General features: G+C 37.4%; 1 protein-coding gene across 4 annotated transcripts in view; it reads right to left on the bottom strand.

Moving 5' to 3' along the window:
• The window catches only part of DPY19L1 (dpy-19 like C-mannosyltransferase 1), a 126,766-nt gene that overhangs the window by 79,760 nt on the left and 24,871 nt on the right, over window positions 1-22,135 (bottom strand). For all 4 annotated transcript variants that reach the window (XM_089917538.1, XM_022583561.2, XM_089917537.1 and 1 more), the window contains exons 7-8: window positions 9,357-9,414; window positions 164-255 (exon numbers count right to left, since the gene is read on the bottom strand). In XM_089917538.1, the coding sequence (XP_089773664.1) occupies window positions 164-255; window positions 9,357-9,414 (150 nt within the window). The remainder of the gene's footprint in view (window positions 1-163; window positions 256-9,356; window positions 9,415-22,135) is intronic.

The following is a 22,135-nucleotide window of genomic DNA, read 5'->3' as shown; positions in this document are numbered from 1 at the left end:
CCGGAAGTTAAACTCTTAAAACCCCTTTATGAATTCAACCTAGCAACTGCATCAACTTAATTATTTTATTACACTTTTTATACTGGAAGTTCAAAATATTCTAGCTTAAGTTATTCAATGCAGAACAAACAAACAACAACTACTAAAGATAAGACAAAGTTACCTGAGAATATGAGTCACCAGCAGCATCTGAAGTACAAGGAATGGATACGAGAAGCTTTCGCGGAGAGGAGGTGTCCACATCACACGGGTACACTGAAACAAAATTCATAGTGTATGGTATCTTTGTTAAAATTGTTGAGTAAGAAACACCAAGCCAAAGCTGCTATGAAGTTTTTTCTACAACTTAATGGTGTGCTGGAAAACAAGCTACTAACTTTTCTACCAACAGCAAAACTGGAAGATACACATGGCATAAGCTCTTGAGCAACAGTAACATTATGAACTGTCAACAACGAAGTCCTAAAAAACTTCAACTGTAGCCTAAAAGGAAAGTAGGGAAAGCACCAGCAAGAAAATGTTCTGCCAAAAGTAAAAACACTACATTTGAACTGGTTTTGAAAATGAACTATAGTTTGTCTTCTTTCATGTGAATTTCAGCAAAACTCTCCATAACCAATATTTCAAAACTCCCTGTGGTCATCACTGTTAGTATTTTTACTGACAATGCTGCTTAAAAGGAGCACTCCATCTTTGTTTTAGGACTTCACAGAAGTCCTAAAATAGTTAAGTATCAACCTTTCTGAAAAGCTTACTTTAGACTTAATTAAATAATGTAGTATCCCAGTATGAGACTCCATCATATTTCTGCATATATACTAAATATATTAATAAGTCCATCTTTCAATTTAAAGAAAACTGCACTGGATTAAATGTAAACAATTTGATATTACTACTACTAAGCTCGTCACACTAGAAGAAATCATTACATCTTTCACGTCAAGCAGGGCTACTTTAGAGACTATACAGTATTACAAAGACCACAGTGGAAATAAGTTTTTCCTTTATTTTAGCTCTACCTCAGACTATTAGATATTTCTTCTACTGCTATAGAAAGTTTGAGCCAATTTATTCCTCTTTTTTACCAAAACTCACCATTCTCTATGAAATTAACATAAATATCTATTTATAAATGAACTGTACATACAAGAGAATATGAAAAGATTGAAAAAGTCTTTAAAAATGTATATTTGTTGTTACTGAAATGCAAAATAAAAAATCTGTTAGTTTATTAGATTAACTAGAGATTTCAGTATGATTGACAGTAGAGATATATAAAATTTATAAGGCTACCAATCTCTATGCAAAAACCAATAAGAAAATATTTAAACTATTTAATACACAATTTGAAAACTTTCTTCATACAAACTGTTCACCCATATTTATTTTGTTACCAAATACAACTACGTTGTCATCTCTTAGAAATTCATTTCTCTTAATAGCAGGAGTCACTCAGTTTGCTAAAACTCGATTACATCCTCTATAAAGTAAGGATAAGAAGGCTCAATTATAAATTAGTAACAAAGAACAAGGTTTTCTCCTTCTAAAAAGTTAAGAGTGAATGAATTCATATGTATGTGAAAGTGCTTCTTATTGTTTCTCCAATAACACAGGGTGCTTTACTAGATCTGGTACTAACATAATTGCTGTTCCAGATGACACCATATGAGAATACTAAGCAGATTTGTTTTAATCATACCTTAAGTTTCAACAAATAAATATTTTTTATTTAACTATAATTTTAAATAGAAAATAAAAATCTATCGTTCTCTTTATAGGTTCAAATGTAAGAATGAAAGGAGGAAATATACACACGTGAACTGCTTCAAAAAGGGTTACACAAATGTATTCTATACTCTGACAAAGAATAAGAAATTCTTTAATTGTGAAAGTAAACTCAATAAAAAATCTTACACTGTTTTAATTGTCATCATCCACTAAATAATTTTCAGCGCACACTTCATAGCACTGAATAATACTGCAATATAACACTGCCTAGATATTGATGACAACAGGCTTTTAATCTATTTTCTGCTTGGTGAAGGCTGAATTTTTTAATCATCTACTCAAGAATCAAAAATGAAGAATTTTAGCAATAAACAGCTTCATTTTTCAACCTCTACTTTCAAATAGTTTACTTATACTATTAGAGATCTAGCATAATCTAATTGATTTCTCTTCACAATTTAAAAATAGGAATAGAACTGACTAGTCAATTATAAGTTATAGTTAGTATCAAACAGATCATGTTTAAGGCTTGTTCAAGAGTTTTAACTAGAGTTAACCTTTGTAGGATCAATTGTAACTTGTTGGTATAATGTTTGGGTTTAAAACAAATTATCCCACCTCTGACTGCTGCACTGCTATGTTAGCTATAATATTGCTGTAAACACTATACTTACAAGCGATTCCAAAAAAGATTTCTGACCACCATGGGTTTGGCTACTCTTTTTCTGAGAATGGTGTAGGTTTAAGGATTCAGCTATCCAGATGTCAACCATAATAACGCTAGGTGCAACAGCTCTCGTTTGAACATCTTCTGTCTGATGTTACTTAGGGCAGTCCCATTGTTTAGGTAGACCCTTAGCTTGGCATGGGCTTTGTGAGGCTGATGGGACTGCACCTTGATAATAAGTCAGGTAGCTTTCTTGGAGTTTGTCTCTTTCTGTACCATGTACTGACATGCTGCCCAAATAACCAGTCAGTTACAATTTGAATTTGTAATACAATTTTGGCTCACATGAAAATTAATGTTTCAGTGATGTATAATTGTTATTAGTAAGCTTTACCATCTTAATAAAGAATTTCTACTGGTTCTATGAAAAGAAACATTTACCTTTTTTATCTCTGAACTTCTAGGATATCACCATATCCTACCATAAAGTTTGCACAGAACTTCTGTGAAATCAGTCAGCTTTGTTGGATAAGCAATAAATTACAGCTTCATGACTCTATCCTTTATAGCAATGACGCAACCTGACCATTCCATACTTATTTAAAATATAAAAAGCTGACAAGATGTTATCAATATCAACTCTACCATCTTACCATGTGGTTGTAAACTAAACTTCTCAAGGTAATCAACATAATCAGAATTCTGTATACAGTATGAAGGTATTTGTCAAGATACAAAGGCAGTATAAATATAAACTGAAACAAATGATTCTAACTGTATTAAATGGTAACATAACAGAGAAGCAAAAGTAATCTAGGTATATTTTGAGCTGTTTTACTTTTGAACTCAGTACGAGGTGATCTTGAAACAACTTTTTGTGCAAGAAAGTAAGCGTTGAAAGAACACTGAGGACATATCAAAAGGGCAGAGAATAGTACCCCTCCCTCCCAAAAATACACACACACACACATTTGTTAGGAATTAATCTAATAAAAAATTTGCAAGACATAAAACATTGCTGAAAGAAATTGAAGAAGATTGATATAAATGAAAAAATACCTATGTTTATAGATGGGAAGATCTGATATATTTAGAATGTCACTTCTCCCTAAATTGATCTAGAGATCAAGGCAATCATAACTAAAGTCCTAGCAGGTTGTAAATCTACTGGGGGAAGGAGGAATCATGGAAAGCTGATTCTAAAATTTATATGGAAATACAAAAACCTGGACTAGCTAAAGCAACACCGGAGAACAGAGTTGGAGACTTTTTACTACCAGATATCAAACTTTTAAAGTTACAATATTTAAGATAGTATGATACTGGCTTAAAGATAAATAGAAAAATAGAACAGATTTGAGAGTCTAAAAACAAATCTACAAATATACAGTTACTTGATTAATGACAAAAGCACCACTACAATTCAATGGGAAAAGAATGGTCTTTTCAACAAACAGTACTAAGTTAATTGGATATTCAGATTGGGGTGAAGAAGCAGTGAAGAACAGGGAGGAAGCAGAGAGAAGTCACAGTCTCACACAGTGCTTAGCTTCCAGGAACTTGCTGAAGTCGAATCCAGTGATGGACTGAAACTAAAAAGCTAAAACTTCACCCCCTCCAGATTCAATTGCTGGTAAGATCAAAGAGATCATGCCCTGGGCTGAGCATCTGGGAAACTGGAGATTGAGCCACAGAGCAGAAATCTCCTTAATTCATTTGAAACTGGAGGTAAACTAAAACAAATTAAAACCACAGCCCTGCCCAGCTTAGCAAGACTCATGGTGGAATCAAATTGCTCAGGCCCTTACCCTACATACCTGACACAGGAAAAGATAATCTCTCTCTGGGAAAAAAACAAGCAAAAACAATGATCTAGTTCGGGCTTTATCATTCTTTTATACAAAATGTCTTGCATAAAAGAGAAGTCTATGAGACACGCAAAATACAAAAATATAACCCACAATCAAAAGGTAAATTCTAGTTAAATCCACAGATAACGTGACTGTTGGAATTAGCAGACAAGGACTTTAAATTTAAATTATAATAATTAGGTTTAAAAATTTACAGAAAAAGATGGACAGAATGGGTAAACAGACAAGAATTTTCAACAGAGAAATGGAAGCTCAGGAAAACAATGAAATTCTAAAATTGAAATTTATAATATCTAAAATAAACAAGTCACTGGATGGGCATTAAAGCAGACTGAATATCAGAATAAAATACCAATGAACTCAGGGATATGGCAAAATAATATATCCAAATAGAGACAAAGAGAGAAAAAATGAAAATTAAAAAAAAAATGAAGAGAGTATCAAAAACCTATGGGATAACATCAAAAGTTGAACATACATGGAATGAGAATCCTCAAAGACAATAAGAGAGAGAATGGGGAAGACAAAATATTTGAAGAAAAGATATTTGCTAAAAGGTTTCCAAAAACTGATTTAAATAAAAAAAAAACCCCACGGAACAAAGATGTTCAGAGAAACTTAAGCAGGATACATACAAAAAAGACCAAATTTAAGTTCATCACCATCAAACCAATAAAAATCAAATAAAAAAACAAAGCTTTAAGGACTTCCCTGGTGGCGCATTGGTTAGGAATATGCCTGCCAATGCAGGGGACGTGGGTTCGATCCCTAGTCAGGGAAAATCCCACATGCCGTGAAGCAACTCAGCCTGTGAGCCACAACTACTGAGCCTGCGCTGTAGAGCCCGTGAGCCACAACTACTGAAGCCCATGCACCTGGAGCCCATGCTCCACAACAAGAGAAGCCACCGCAATAAGAAGCCTGTGCACCACAATGAAGAGTAGCCCCCTGCTCACGGCAACTAGAGAAAGAAAGCCTGCATGCAGCAACGAAGACCCAACACAGCCAAAAATATAATTAATTAATTTTTAAAACAACTACAGAAAAAAAAAAGAAAAAAACAAAGCTTCAAACCACCACAGAAGATACACATTACATTCAGGACAACAATAATAAGAGTGACAGATGACTTATGAAACAATGGAAGCCAGAACACAAAACAATGACACTTAAAGTGCTTAAAGATAAAGCTTTCAATCCAGAACTCTTATCCAGCAAAAATATACTTTAAAAAAATGAAGGTAAAATAAGGATGTTTTTAGAAAGGCAAAAGCTAAGAGAACTTAGGGCAGCAGATCTTCACCACAAGGCTAAATAAAGTTCTTAGACTAAAGAGAAATTATACCAGATGAAAACCCAGATCTGCAGGAAGAAATGAAGAACACCACTGAAACCCAAACTAAAACATCCAGTTATTAAAGATGACTAAGAGTTAACTAGGCACAGATTAGGAGATACAGGGGGAGGGAAGTATACAGGGCTAGGAAACAGCATGTGCAAAGGCCCTGAGGAAGGAAAAGGAACAGTCCTTTCTGGGAACTAGAGGAAGGAAGGACAGCAGGACTGAGGCAAAAAGAAAATGCCCTGGAGTAGTGAGACGCAGAAAGGGCCAGGTCACAAAAGATACTGCAGGCTAGTTTTCTACTACATTAGAAGCTAGTTTTCAAATCTACATCAACAGATTCATTTCCAGCTAACACTAGCACACTCTCTGTTTTTGGACTTTTGGAGTTACTGTAAGTTTCACAAATAGGCACACCACTCAATAGCCTGAATAACACATCTTGCACTTACACTATAGCCCAAATTAATGTAAAAAATATTTAAATCATGTCCCTCTTCTGCAGGTAACCCTCCATGGCCTTTCCACGTGCTCCAAATGAACTTTACAATGACTGACAAGACTACAGAATTGGCTCCTTCCATACACCACCTCCCGTCTTTCACTGTTGGCCTTATCCCTTCCACTCTCTGCTCTTCCACAATGGACCCCTTGCTTCTCCCCAAATAAACCAGTATTCCCCCACCTTAAGCAGAAGATTGTCCCACCTTCACATGATTATCCACAAGGACAGGGGTCTTTGTTTTACTAACTGACACATCCCCAGCATCTACAAGTCCTGACATACAGTAGGACCTCAGTATATGTTGTTTTAATTGAGTTGAATAAACAGAAGACTCAGAATAAATATCCTGGCCAAAACCTTACCATCATTAGAAGGGAAAGCAAGGGGGGGGGGGGGAGGAAGGAAAAGAAATTAACAGTCAAAAATTGCAGAAAAAGGGCTTCCCTGGTGGTGCAGTGGTTGAGAGTCCGCCTGCCGATGCAGGGGACACAGCTTCATGCCCCGGTCCGGGAAGATCCCACATGCCGTGGAGCGGCTGGGCCCGTGAGCCATGGCCGCTGAGCCTGCACATCCGGAGCCTGTGCTCCGCAACGGGAGAGGCCACAACAGTGAGAGGCCCACATACCGCAAAAAAAAAAGAAAACTGCAGAAAAATATTGTATTTAGTTTTTTTTTTAATGTACCCATCTAAATGCTTTAAAAGCTAAGCAAAATTGTTAGCTTTCATCTTAGCAATAATTCTCAATAGGGACAAAATCGACATTTAATTAAAAAGCTTGATAAGTGAAAACATCTGCATAATTTTTATTATGAAATATATAACCTCAATATTATTGATAATTACTATGAGCAATTAATAGCTCCTTTACTGTGTTTTCACACTTTTTAGATTTGAAGGTTTTAAATTTCTGTTTTAAATAATTTGATTAATCATTTACACTACATAATTTGCAGTTCTTTTATTAAAGCAAATATTTTCCCTTGTAAAATCATCTGAGAAAAAAATATTTTAAAAAGTACATCTTACACTATCTTAGACTCAAGTACAGAGCAAACTAAATAATGGAAATAGAAAAAAGCAGGTAACAATTCACAACTATTTTTTGGCACATAAACTCACATGATTTAAATAACTCTTCTAAGAAAGAAGGGTACCGATTAGAAACTGGCTAGAAATTCCCGTGAAGCAAACACTGACTCTCCGGAAAAGTTCACTAAATGGATGAATAGGTACTATCAGAGTAGATGCTTCCCCCCTTATAAAAACTATGTACTTTAGCAACATTTTTAAAAATCAGAAGAAAACAAGGGTCTGAAAATCGTACAATCTGAAAACCAAAATAAATATAAAATTATAATAAAATAGTTTTTTAGTTACTTGAGTTCTCAAGATTATTTTACCCAAAACTGCAGTTTATGTTCTAAATTTTAATGTCATTACTCAAAATGGTTACTTTTCTACTCTAAAGCTATAGTTACTGATATAAATACAATTATCTACTTGACTAATTCAGTAAAACCACAATTCTAATTCTAATCTCATTTAGTTTACCTTTTCCTAAGTGGAATGTGTTCCCTAAGCATGTTTCAGTGTACCAAGTAGCTAAAAAGTATCAAAAAAAAAACCCTCTCAACCTGAAAAATGAACTGAATTGTCTGAATTTCATTGTTAAAAACTGAAAAGACTTTGTCAAGAATGATGTTCACGCTACATGAGTATCAAAATTATTAGAAAAATGTAAGATCAGGAATTAATAACCTCTAATTTACACTGAGAATATTTCTGCTTAAAGACAGTAGTATTTAAAACTGTGCCTTGGCTTCAAAATTTACAACAGTCCCTTTCCTCTCAACATCTCATTGTGAACCCTCAATGTTCCTTTCTTCCATTGTTAAGCAGTTATTTCCTATTTCTTAGGTCATTCTCACAGATCTGTGCTTCCAAAAGGTTTATGGTCCAACGACAGCACTGAGCAGCATCCACAGTCAAAAAGAGCCAAATAATTCTTTTTTTCTTTGCTCAAAATCCAGATCAAATCAAGTAATTGATGTCATATTGCAATCATTTGTCAAATGCTCTAATCCATAAAGCTTTAAGTTTCTGTGATTCTAAATACTAAGCATGTGTTAGTTCAATTTCCATCAGTAATCCACTGAATAATAAAAAATTCAACCTTAAGTCTACAGTTAAGTTTTTGCATGACTACTCTTAGAGCTTTGTGACATGTGCATATTCAAATGCTGTAGACACTTAGTGTAGAAACACATAAAAGGAATGAGTTACTTCACACAAAGCAACCTGACCTTTCTTTTCTTTCCCTTCATACAAAACTTACCATGAAAGAAAATTGGACAGAGATATATTACTAGAAATTCATTTACAACTATAATTAATTTCCTGGAAGGATTTTACTGGCATCTTGAATTTATATTAAAATTTAATCTAAAATAAGTTACTAATGATAATATAAACAATTACACAAACTAAATTATTTAGCAGTAACTGTGTGTCAAACATTGTTCTAGGCACATTACACATATGAACTCATTTAATCTCCCCAATAATCCCATGAAATGGATAACATCATTATGCCCGTTTACAAAGAGGAAAGTAAGGTGAGATTAAATGGCTTGCCTAGGTCACTCAGTCACTAAATGGCAGAGCCAGGATTTGAACACAGGTAACCTGGATCCAGAGTCTATGCTTTTTACAATGCTGTTCTCTTTGGAAAGCCCTTGGATACGTGAAAATTTATAGATACAATAAAATATTCTGCAAAGGATACTCAAAAGTATATCAAAGTTGAATAGAAATGCATTAAACTAGAAACATACACTATAGCTCCTACATCGAAAAGTTACCCCGACACAGGAAGTTAATGGATACATGGCTAGCTTATTTGCGTCATAGTTAAAACACAGTGTTAAATTATATATAGAATTAACACAGACCCACTATTTCTTCATGCCACTAAGAGATGTATCACATAAAAGATATAATGGTCATGAAAAGTTAACTAAAGATAAGTGCTAGTGTTTAAAAAAATGAATCAAAATAAGATCAAACATTTAAAGAATGCTACTATAGATTACATTTAAAGAAATTAAGGAAGAAATTTATATTTCTATTAGTAAAATCTCCTAAAATTTTAAAAAATACTTGACTGACTACCTAAAGAAGAAACTCATATTTCTAGAAGTAAAATTCCCTAAAGATTTTGAAAATATTTGTTGACTACCTACCTCTCCATGATTGAAAAAGAAGCACAACACTGTAACCAGGCCTCCTAATCGACTGCCGCTGGAAAAGAGGATAAGAAAATGTAACTTGAATAACAGAAAGCAGGTCAATCTTAATAAAACCTTGAAATAACAGAGCATGATAATCTGCCAGTACTACAAGAAGTTTTAGCCACACTAGAACTCTACTATACTTATTTACAAAACAGCTTATTTCCTCTAAGGTATCATTAGTCAAAACAAGTTTTATTTTTAAAAAAATCATTTTCCATCTTCAAAATGTACAGAAAAACACAAACTGACAAGAAATAAAAAATTCTTAATAGTCATGTTACTGTGCGTCATGCAACCTGACCTTTCTTTTTCTTCTTTTTTTTTTTATCCTTTAGTACACATATTAATTTGTGTCCCTCAGCATTTCTCAAAGTATTTTTCTTGGCATATAATATATATTCAGAAGAGGGGATGGGAGCAAGTACAGAAAAGTGCTTAATGGTCATAAAGCTGGAAATCACCACACTGTCTCCTGCTCTTGGAAATTCACAAAGCATGTTAGCACATTAAAGATTTAATTAATTCAGTATTTCCCAAACCCAAGCTACTTTTATATATGCTTGGGAAACCTAGTTTACAGATAAAGTTTTATCGTTCATTTGTTTTCCAAAAATTGGGAAATACAACACAAATATCAAAATATGAGAATCTGGCTTATAACTCTAGCTAAGAAACCACAATGGTATAGTTTGGCAGTCCTAACAGTTAAACCTTCATTTGATCAGGTAAGAGTGAAAACATCCCCATTCTCCTCCTCCCCTGGCCAGAAGCATTTGGGCAGGTGAAAGTAAGGCTGTTTTTAGGTTTGTTCCATCATTTCTTTCATCTCTACTATTGAGGTCTTTTTACTCTCTTTAGCTCATGCTGCTTTCTTGTTATTTTACCCAAATATCCTTCTTTCCTTCTATCCATCCAGCAAATACGTGTACAACACAGAGAAGTAACAAAGAATCAGACATAGGTATTCTAGGCCATTATATTTATTCTTCAGGATGTATGAATGAGGAAACACAGAAGAGATATATGAGATGGCAGGGATAATCCATGTAGCAAGAACATACACCCTGTGCATCACCCCCAGAAGGAGAAAGGAAGGGCTGGGATCCCCAGCACGTGGGGCCAGTCAGCCAAGAGGAAGGTGAAGTTTGCATGTTTAGTGGCAAGGAGTTTACAGAGTTGCCATTTTCCCTAAAGTCAGGGCACAGAGTCACTTGCTGCTCAAGAGAACAGGTAGCAGGGCTAAAGGCTTGAGGAAAGGGGGGAAGGGGATGTCTGAAATACCACTTGCATTTAAGGAGAGAGGTAAGGAGGGAAAACAGAAGGACTGTAGAGCCATCTTTTTTTTTTTTTTTTTGCAGTACGCGGGCCTCTCACTGTTGTGGCCTCTCCCGTTGCGGAGCACAGGCTCCGGACGCGCAGGCTCAGCGGCCATGGCTCACGGGCCCAGCCACTCCCCAGCATGTGTCCCCTGCATCGGCAGGCGGACTCTCAACCACTGCGCCACCAGGGAAGCCCCTGTAGAGCCATCTTTAAGGGAGCAACTTACGTCCAAGATCACAAATTCAGAGACACTAATGGTAGGACTGTGTGATTTTACTCCACTGGTTATTAACCTGGACTGGCACAAATGAAATATAAAGGGGCAAAGAAACAGCATATTGGCCAGACAGTAGTGAAGTGATGGATCACAGAAATAAGAGGGACAGATAAAGGAGCTAAAAAATAGTACAGGCCAGGAAGCGGAAGTCAGTTCTCTCCTCAGAGGCACAGCACGGCTACTTCAAAAGACCAGCAAATAGGCAAACCCCAGCCCTCAGAGCAAGGGATGAGACTTTAGAAAGCTTAAGAATGAGTTATGGGCTTAAATAAATAATTAGATGTTTAAATATTAGATATTAAACAGATAAATATATTTTAACAATCTGAACATATTCTAACAAGACAAAAAGTCCAGAGGTCTATATATTTAAAAAATGGTTTCCTCCTAGCAACCCTCCCCCAAGCCTATTCACCTAAGATAATCAGTAAAAACATTTGTGTGTGTGTCTATCCTTCCAAATCTTTCTCTATAACCATATAAACATATATTTTAATGTGATCGTACTATTAATATCCCTCAGAAATGTTCCTTTTCTAATTAATCTATTATGAAGATTATTCCTAATCAATACTTGTAACCCAAGGCATTCTTTTTTTTTTTTTTTTCCTGCGGTACACGGGCCTCTCACTGTTGTGGCCTCTCCCGCTGCAGAGCACAGGCTCCGGACGCGCAGGCTCAGGGGCCATGGCTCACAGGCCCATGTGGGATCTTCCCGGACCGGGGCACGAACCCGTGTCCCCTGCATTGGCAGGCGGACTCTCAACCACTGCGCCACCAGGAAAGCCCCAAGGCATTCTTTTTATTTTAATAGATGTCAAATATTGCACAGTACAAACACACTGCAATTTTTTCAGCCCTTTTCCTGTTATTGGTCATACAAATGTTTTTCAATTCCTTGCTATAGTTTTTAAAATGTTAAAATAACATCGCTGTACATGTAAAAAAAAATGGTGCCTTTACTTCTATTGAATAGACGTGTGAGACTGCCAAGTCAAAGAACGTGAACTTTCCAGAGAAGCCATTCCAGTCCACACCCTCACCAATCTATGAGGGGTCCGTATCTCTATAACACAGCACCCAATATGCCCAGATCCTTTTACATTTTGCCCATAGGAAGGGCGAAAATGTTTTTCTCACTGTTATTTTGATTTGTTCTTCCTGCCTATTTGTACAAGCTATCATTTTACTTTTTAAAAATTTTTTAATTAATTTTTATTGGAGTATAGTTGCTTTACAACAAAGCATCATTTTAGTGGGCTGTTTTGTTCTGTTTTCTTCATTTACTCTTCTGTGAATTGTATGTTCACATTCTTGTCTGTTTTCCTATTGGATTCTCTGTTTCCCTATTTAAAGATTAGGGATACAAATTTTTTTACTGGCGTGTGTGACAAAATCTTCTGATATAATTTACAGTGTATTCTGTCAGAAAAAAAATTTTAATTTTATGTAGTTAATTTCATAGTAAAATGTCAATATTTTAATTTATTTCTTCTGCATTTCCTGTCTTGTCTGTGAAGGTCTTCCTTACCTCAAAATTATATAGTGTTCTAATATACTATAGGTTATGGCACAGCATCTTCCATGATTATATAGACACCTTTGCTTAACTAATAAAGCAGGGAGGCAGACTTTCTGGTATATTCAGGCCCTGCATAGCCAGGAGGAGAGAATAAACTTTGCTTATCTACGAGGAATGTTCTAAGTTACAATCACTAGGAAATGATATGACTTGCAATAAATCCAAAATAGTGTTCCCAGCATTTACCTTCCTACCCTCCAATCCTTAATGCCTATCACATAGGTCATTTTATTTTGCTAAACAGAAAAGATGTAGTAATCAGAATACTTAAAATTGATTTTTTTTTCCATTACAGTTGATATTTCAGCATTCCCTAGTGGTTAAAAAAAAAACGTTTCTTCTGCAATATTACCAACTACCACCTGTGAGAAAATATGAAAGTTCCTACTGTGCAAATTTGAAAGGATTCTGAGCTTGGCAAACATTTACCACATTTACTCATACATCCCATTAATCTTTTGAGCCTTGATTTCCTTAGATATAAAATAAGGGGGTGAGAATGTAAAAGATCTTAAAAATACTTTTCAGTTCTAACGTTTAATAATTTTATAATTCTCTTCTTTCCCAAACTTTTCAGTGAAGCAGATTCAAACCAATCATCACATTTTGGTAGGCTGTGTTAATCTCAGAGGTTTTTACCTCTATTTACCAAAGAATGATGAAACACGCAAAGTTCAAAGAGAAAATGAAAGTAGTAATTCAAAATGATATTAAATTACCCTTGGAGTAAGTTTTCTTCCTGTATAAATGCTTAAGAAAGAGCATGTGAGAGAATATTTTGGAAAGAAATCAATTAAGAGAATTCCCGTCTCAAGTTTGAGATGTAATCCTCAGCACCTGCTAGCCCACCAGGCCTGGCTGAGAGCTGAGCACCTTCCCTTAAACTTAGAGGCAGGGATACATTGGAGCATTAAGGAAAGAGAAGGTAAAGGTGAGAAAAAGAATGAGAATCAGGAAGGCTGAGAAAAGTTCTCAGCTTGGTCCTGCCAGTCTGTTATAAGCAAATCATTAATGCCTTTAAATTAACTCTTTGTCTGCCAGGGCCAAGAAAAATAATATTTTATTTACTAGGTTGTGAACTTTCGATACATCACTGCAGCTGTTGGAGTGCCTACTACTGAGCCTCTCCTAGGGCAGAGATTCAAAAGGTATCTGAAGAGTAAGTGAAAACATAAAAACTATTCAATCAGAAGACTGTTGGCATTCATTTTGGGGGAATCTTGTGGTCAAACATACAACATCTCACGTCATTGCTACTGGGACCTCCATTCCACGGTGAAAAACTTCCTTCCCCATCAGCCTCAGCCTCTACCCAGATGCTTCCTTCTCCTGCCTTGAAACCTCACCTTGCTGTGAGAGTCACTCTGTCATGCTCCTGTATTGGCTCTAGACCTGGAGGTGAGGCCAGCAGCCACCTCTGTTGTCACTTCCAGACACTGCTCCTGAGCCTTTCATTAAACCCTGCTCATCTCAGCTCATTTCTTCACTTGCCCTCCTCAGGGCTGTTACCTCCCAATACTCCAGTTCATTCCCCACTATTCACAGCTTTCTCCTTCCTCACAGGCACACCTAGCTTCTTAACCCTCTGTTGAGCACCACTGGAGAAAATTACACCAACGTGCAAACCTGTGCTGTCCTAAAATTATTTTAAAAAGAACAACTCAATCACAAAGCCTCATGAACTCTGCCTCCCAAATATCATGGAGTCTGTCTGCTTCTCTCCATCCAACCCCCACTATACTAGCTCAGGCCACCATCCCCTTCCGCATGGACAATGGCAGCACCTTCCTGCACAACAGCTTCACTATATCCAGGCTCACTCCTCCTACAGTGTATTCTCTACATCATGCCATCATTAAAAATAAATTAATACGATCACACTAACACTATCCACTCAGTCCTTCATTGGCATCCCATTGTTCTCAGGAGGAAATTCAAACCCCTAAACACGTCTAAAATGCCATGTGGGATCTGGTCCTGCATACACTTCCAGACCCCTTTCACTATTCTTCCTTCTTCCCCAAAACCTGTGCTCCTGTTGCACTGTCCTTGTCACAGTCCCACAGTGTACAAATAGCCTTGTGGGGGACTGGACTGATGGCAGAGCTGAGGCAGTCCTAGGGAGAGAGAATACCATGGTATCGTAGTAAGAGAGATGCTGGGATGTCCCAGAGAGACAGAGAATGCCAGGGTATCCCAGGGAGGCAGAATGATAGGGTACAAATAAAGAAGTGCAAGGACGCCAGAGATATTCTGAAGGAAGAAACCAATGGGATTTTGTGACTACTTGGATTTCAGAGGTAACTAAAGGGGATAGTCATGGATATCTCCTCAGGCTTAGACTTGGACAACAAACAGTGTGGTCAAGTGTCATTTGCTGAGGGACTTCCCTGTTGGTGCAGTGGTTAAGAATCCGCCTGCCAATGCAGGGGACACGAGTTCAATCCATGGTCCGGGAAGATCCCACATGCCGCGGAGCAACTAAGCCCGTGTGTCACAAATACTGAGTCTGTGCTCTAGAGCCCCCCAAGCCACAACTACTGAGCCCACACGCCACAACTACTGAAGCCTGTGCACCTAGAGCCCGTGCTCCACCACAAGAGAAGCCACCGCAATGAGAAGCCCACGCACTGCAACCAAGAGTAGCCCCAGCCTGCACTACTAGAGAAAGCCAGCGCACAGCAACAAAGACCCGACGCAGCCAAAAATTTTAAATTAAAAAAAAAAATGTCATTTGCTGAGATAATGACATAAAAGGGGGCAGATTTTGTAGAAAAGACACCAATATTTTCAACCAATAACCTTCATCAATTTAAGCATGCTGAAGAGAAATACACATCTTTTAAATATTCATATACAACTGTTAGACCAAATGATTAAAGATGTGCTAGCAGGCCAAGTTAATAGAACATTCAAAAAACCAAAAAAAAACATGGAGCTGGAAAAGTTTGAGCTGGTTCAATTCACAGCCTACTTTAACGTTTTTAACCAAAAATCCAGCCTGCATAAACAGTAAATGCTTGATTTATTAATGAAGAACAAAAAAATGTCAAATAAAACAATGCAAGTGAAATTAGCATACAGAATAAGAAAGTCAACTTTTCCTTAAAACAGGTGGAGGGCAGGGAAGGAGTCAGAAATTGATGTAAAAAGTTAGCCTATTCTGCCACAGAGCCTAAAAAAAAACACAGTCACTTCATAGGTGACTTGGGTTGGATCATGAGAAGACAGAGTTGGAAAACTGGTTATATTAATTATGACTATTCACTTCAGGATAGAAAGGGGGTTATTAAGCAAAATTAAAAGGGGGGTTTGACATACAGACTAATCTTCCAGTCCCTCAAGGCTTCTGGAACGTATCTATAAATAAAGTAGTTCTAAAAAAAATTCTGGTATCAAAGAAGCCACTATGAACCTCCAATGGCCAAAGATAATAGAGAAAAACGGAAAACCAGAATTGGATTTTCTTTGTACTCTGTGAGTGGTTGGTTCCTCATGTGGAAGGCATTTTCCGATGAGTAGCTATGTCTACAAAAGAGTGGCCAGGCTTTTCTCACAAAAGCTGAGAAGCAGTAAAGAACTTAGCAGAAACAGGTAGAGAAAGGTAAATATTCAAAGGAGAAGGAGAGTCAGGGACAGATCGGAGTGGTCACATAGGTCCTGAGCAGCAAACATTAAATGTAGAGACCTTCATAAAGAAAATCATTTAAAAGTCCTCCTCAAAAAGCTCCCTTAATGCAATAAAGGGAATGGAAAAGAGAGACGGGGAATACTGCTTCCTGCCTTGGTGAGTGCACTTGAGCCCTCACACACTAAGTGTCCACAAGAGGTGGGGGTGGGCAATTGTCACTGGTACCTGGTGTCACTTCTGCACTGAAGTGATTAAGAATCCAATGTGCCTCCACTCTCCATATAGAGGCTTCTGAGGCTGGTAAATGAAGAAGCTACAAGATGATCCCGACCTGTTCATTCTATAATAAAAGCCACTAGCCAGTAAGTCCCATCCACCTTACACCCTTCCAACTGGCTTTTACAAGCTACCTCGTTCTTAAAAATAAATGTCAAGCTAAGGATCACCAGGCTGTGAGGAAGCTTTCAGCGTGAAAAACAGAAACAAATACAAATTGAAGGGGGACCTGCAGTCAAGAGACAATGCAAGAAGCAGAAGAAAACTTCAAGCTCAAAACTCTTTAGGAGAGTTGGAAACCTCATAGAAAGTACAATAAAGTATAACAGATAAAATAAGGGAGGGAAAAAACTAGAAATTAGATTTCAATCCAAGAGTTCCATATCCAAACAATAGGATTTTGAGAAAAACAGAGACAATGGAGAAGAGAAAGTCATCCAAGGAATAATACTAGAAAATTTTCCCCAGAACAGAAGAATACACATGTCCAAATGAACAGAACCCACAGGGTATCCAATGAAAAGGATGAAACAAAATCTACCACATCATGACCTTTATTTAAGACATGAAAAAGAAGAACCCAAAAGCTGCCAGAGGGAAAAAAAGCCACTTACAAAAGGAATTGATGGCAAAACAGAACTTAATTTTGAAAAGCCAAATTGAATCTTAGAAGACAGTGGAACAAAGTCTGAGGAAAATAAAATACTAAAATCAGTCAAATCAAGTGAAAAAGTAAAATATAAAGTTCCAACATGCAAGCCTAGAGAGTGATCAGTCTAGTGTGGAACCAGAAGACAGAGGACTCTAAGAGGGAGGCCCCAGGGACTAGGGGTGGGAGAATTGAAATGGTGAATTTTATACATTTGGCAACATATAAATTAAGCATTTTACAGTTTAGTTGTGGTTTAGAATTAATCAATATACAGAAACCAAAGGAAAACAAAATAATAGGCAATTACTAACTACAGGAAAGAAACTGTTACCATGTAAACAATTAATTACCCTACGTGACTCAGCAGTGAGCAATATTTACATGGTTATAAGAACCTAAGTATGGGCTACTGGTTTCCATGGTAGAATTGCTGAGATTTCAAAGATGTGAAAGTGGTTTCTCTGGACAAAGGAATGGATGGGTTATGGAGACAGACGGGGTAAGAAACTGCTGCTGCATTTTATCACAAAAAGCCAATAAGCCAAGGTCATGTACGTACACACAAAATAATGACAATTAACTTTAAAAACACACTAATAAGTCTCTTACCCAGCTGTAGAATATAATAAAAAAAAGTAGTTCAATAAACTTAATTGGGGACCTGTTTGTCAGACAAAGAGCTATGAGTAAAACAATCATAAAAATCTTCCAGACAACATTAAAACAGATGTTCTTATTCATCACTAAAGGAAATAAAATAGTATATTTTATTAATTTTGGCTTGAAAAACCATTAGAACAGAAACTTCAAAAAACAAACTGAAACATCACAAATCGTCAGACCATCCCAAGCTACGGGGCACACTTCTATAGGGAGGAGGATGAATTGGGGAGAGATGTGCAATCAAAGAAATACACATTCAGGGAAACTGAAATGCCACACACAGTCTGCTACCTTTCATTTCAATTTGTAATGTGTCAACAAAATGATTCTAAGAAAAATTAATGGATCACAAAATCACATATATGAGTACTAAAAACAGAGCAAAATAGGATCCTAAAAAATAGTAATATTAAAAAGAGTAAACTTATACGTGTCAAATTAAAAAAACAATGTCCACAGTTTTTCAAAACTAAACAATATACCATATTTAAGAATATATACATAGGTGGTAAAGTTATAAAGAAAAGCAAGGAAAAACTTAGACCAAAAGTTAGGATGCCATTTCCTCTGAGGCCTGGGAGAAGGGAAGAAAATGCACTAAGGAGGAATTTTAAGTGAATGAAAGCTTCCAATAATGATATTTCTTAATTTGAGTGATGGGTACACAGGTGTTTACTTTACTATTGTTTAAAAATATATGTAAATATTTTATACAATTCCACAGGTAGGACACATTTCACACATAAAAGTTTCCTAAGAGAGGACAGTGGGTACTACAGTAGGTAATGTACTCAAATCACAGAGATGCACGAAACATAAAGTAAGGAATTTCATATAGCTGTTTCTTTTAAGACCCTAAAAGTAAAGTACAGTAAAAGTATTTTCCATGGAGGACAACAAACAAGTGTGCAAGTAGGCAGCAGGGCCTGGAGAGTTACCAGACTGTATAAGTGGACTCAGAGTCATCAACTCTACTCAATGCTCAATGATTTCTAAAGAAGATCTGCTCAGATGATCTAGAACAGAGAGCTACATGCTGAAAGAGCCTAAAAATCAAAAAGGGGTATTTTCTGGGCACCCTGCAGTAGAACAATGAATGGAAAAGGGCTCAAAGATTCTATTACAAGATCTAAAAATCATACTCAAACTTAGGTGCTTTAATGATTCTACTCTATTTCTCGCCTTAAGAATTGTGGGAGGGACTTTCCTGGTGGTACAGTGGTTAAGAATCCACCTGCCAATGCAGGGGACATGGGTTCGAGCCCTGGTCCGGGAAGATCCCACATGCCACGGAGCAACTAGGCCCATGAGCCACAACTACTGAGCCCACGTGCCACAACTACTGAGGCCCACATGCCTAGAGCCCGTGCTCCACAACAAGAGAAGCCACCGCAATGAGAAGCCTGTGCACCACAACAAAGAGTAGCCCCCACTCACCACAACTAGAGAAAGCCCGCTTGCAGCAACGAAGACCCAACGCAGCCATTAATTAATTAATTAATTAATTTTTAAAAAAGAATTGTGGGAAAGGAATTTTTGTCCATCCTTCAGCTACAGTTTTTATGAGAGGTGTAGAAACTCTAAAGATGGTGGCAGCCATAATCAGTGAGAGACTAAAGAGAAAATTAAGCACAAAAAGACAGGAACAGAGTCCCTATAGGCTGTTCACAGCACTTCTCCGTGAAAACCTTGAGTGGTTTTATGCATTATTTTACCATCCTTAGATTAAAACCAAACAAAAGAATGGCTTGGCTGGCTGCCAGTAATCACTGTAAAAGTGGCAGGTGGTACAGGTGGATGGGACCACATCCTCACCACTGGTGAGACCAGACTGCAGTAGAGGAAGGAACAGGAGTTTTAAAGATTAGATTGGGGGTGACAAGGATACCCAATGGGTAGTCCAGTTAAAAAATCTTGCTTCAATTTTGTCCTTTGAGAAGGAAAGATAAGAGATGCACATATTCCTTGGCAGAAGGGAAGGAACCAAGAAAGACAGACTGAAGGATGGTGACAAATAAAGAATAACAAATAAAGAATAACTACATGGGCTTCCCTGGTGGCGCAGTGGTTGAGAGTCCACCTGCCGATGCAGGGGACACAGGTTTGTGCCCCGGTCCGGGAAGATCCCACATGCCGCGGAGCGGCTGGGCCTGTGAGCCGTGGCCGCTGAGCCTGCGTGTCTGGAGCCTGTGCTCCGCAATGGGAGAGGCCACAACAGTGAGAGGGTCAAATACCGAAAAAAAAAAAAAAAAAAAAGAATAACTACGTGGTAGCAAGTAGGGATGAACTCCGTAACACCAACAGGGGGATGAGCCTTAAAACAAAAACACATCTTCAAATGGACATCCCTCTTTCAGGACTAATTCTGTCCTAAATTAATTTTCCACTAATAGAAATATTCACCCTCAAAAAACAAAGTTTGTTTTGACTTCCTTTGAATTTCAAAGCAAGGCAAAAGGACGAAACCAACTAACTGGGGAAATACACACACTTCTGGGACACACACATGCCCAGACAGACACCTCTATCAGAATAGAGACAGGAAACACGTGGAGTAGGAGGGGGGAAGGAGAGAGAGTTGATATGGAGAGGACAGGCCTCCTTGGTTAAAAGGGCTTTCAAATTCCCACTTTCAGTTTTTATGAGGCCCAAATACTTTGTTTCCTGTCCCTAATACCACAAGACCTCTGTATCCCAGTACCACACTCCTTTTATTTGAGCTAGTCAGAGTATTTCTGGTGAGCTATTTCCAAAAAGAACTAAAAAATCCTGTTTAGAAACTCTGTTATTATTTGTACACATCTTTTATATCAATAAAATTTATAATAAATTTTAGGCATATGTATATTTTTTCCCGAGAGTTGGCTGTTAAACATTTACCAGCACACCACTGCTTCAGGGTAAATATTAATAGCTATACATACCACCCAATCTACTCTTACTTAACAATGCACAGTGTACTAGTGAAGAAGCATCCCACACTCCAGAATAATAGTAAAATCAAACTGAATGACAAAGAACGAAAGGATTAATATTACTTGCATGATATCGGCCCCTCGGGTCCAACAAGAAAAGCTTGCATTTATTAGTAAGTGATTCCACTCCTCTGGAATGTACTGAATTCCCCTCAAAAGAAGCAATGGGGACTTTCATAACAGCCTACTAACTACTTTCCTACGTTCCCTCCCCCTGGCAGAACAGAGACTTGCACACGCGGGGTCTTGAGAAACTGTCCTCCAGAAACTGTCAGTCTGTGGCTGAGAAATACCAGGGTATCTTATGAAATATATAACTGTAACTATGTCTTCACAACACAGCTTTTAGAAAACAATCAACAATAGGTGTTTTAAAGAAATACCAAAATCCTGAGAATTGCAGACAAGAAGGTACATCAGAAATAGGCTGTGTTTGCAAAAACATCTTACTTCATCTCCTTAAGTCAGAGGTTGGCAGCCCAGCCCCATTTCACCATTTGGCTATGTTTTCTATTTTCCCTTTTACTTCCATTTCCGGTGAAATGAACTGGCTTATTTGACTTCAGAAAACCCACGTGTGTGTGTGTGTGTGTGTGTGTGTGTGTGTGTGTGTGTGTGTTAAAATGTCATACTCAATCTGCCTATAAATTTCTAATCTGCTAAACAAATATCAACTTTTATTTCTCAATAGAAACACAATTTATAAAAAAGATTCTAGACTCAATTGAAGATATCCTCCTCTTTATTCTTAACCTACATGTTAAGAAGTCTGCCGCTTTATCCCACTTTATAAAATTAGAAGGGTGACAAACCTAACAATCAAGGAAGAAAACATTAAGAACTACCTCTAATTGGACACCGCTAAAAATACTCATGTCAAGAACACTTAAAAATGCACTGAAAAAAACTGATAGAAAAAGTGACAGAAGACTTGATTCAACATATTATAAACCAGGGTCACTACTGGAGTATAATTTACACACCTGGGCCCCCAGGGTGCAGTGCAACAGTCAAGAGAATACAAGTGGCTCCACAATACACAAGAACTGGGTGTCATTTGGGGATGGGTGGACGATCCTAGAGTTTCGGATGTGTTTGGACAGGACTAAAGACATTATTTAGGGAAAAGAAAATGTGTGACACTAGTGGGGTCTCTATATCCAAGCATAGCTCCAGAGGGTAAACCACCAGGTACAAGAGTCGGACAACATCAACAAAGGGGCCAGCTGGGGCACAAAGCAGTAAAGTAGGTGAAGCTGAAACAGGATGCAGCCCTCAGAGCTGGGAGAAGAACCAGGGACAGCTAGTTAGCAAGACCCAAATCCTCTTATGGTAAAGTCACTCCCTCCTGC

This window comes from Delphinapterus leucas, chromosome 9 (assembly GCF_059928025.1).
Source record: "Delphinapterus leucas isolate spDelLeu-1000000601 "Yukka" chromosome 9, BTC_Dleu_Yukka2, whole genome shotgun sequence".
Lineage (NCBI taxonomy): Eukaryota > Metazoa > Chordata > Mammalia > Artiodactyla > Monodontidae > Delphinapterus > Delphinapterus leucas.
This window is presented reverse-complemented; position numbering and strand designations above follow the sequence as displayed.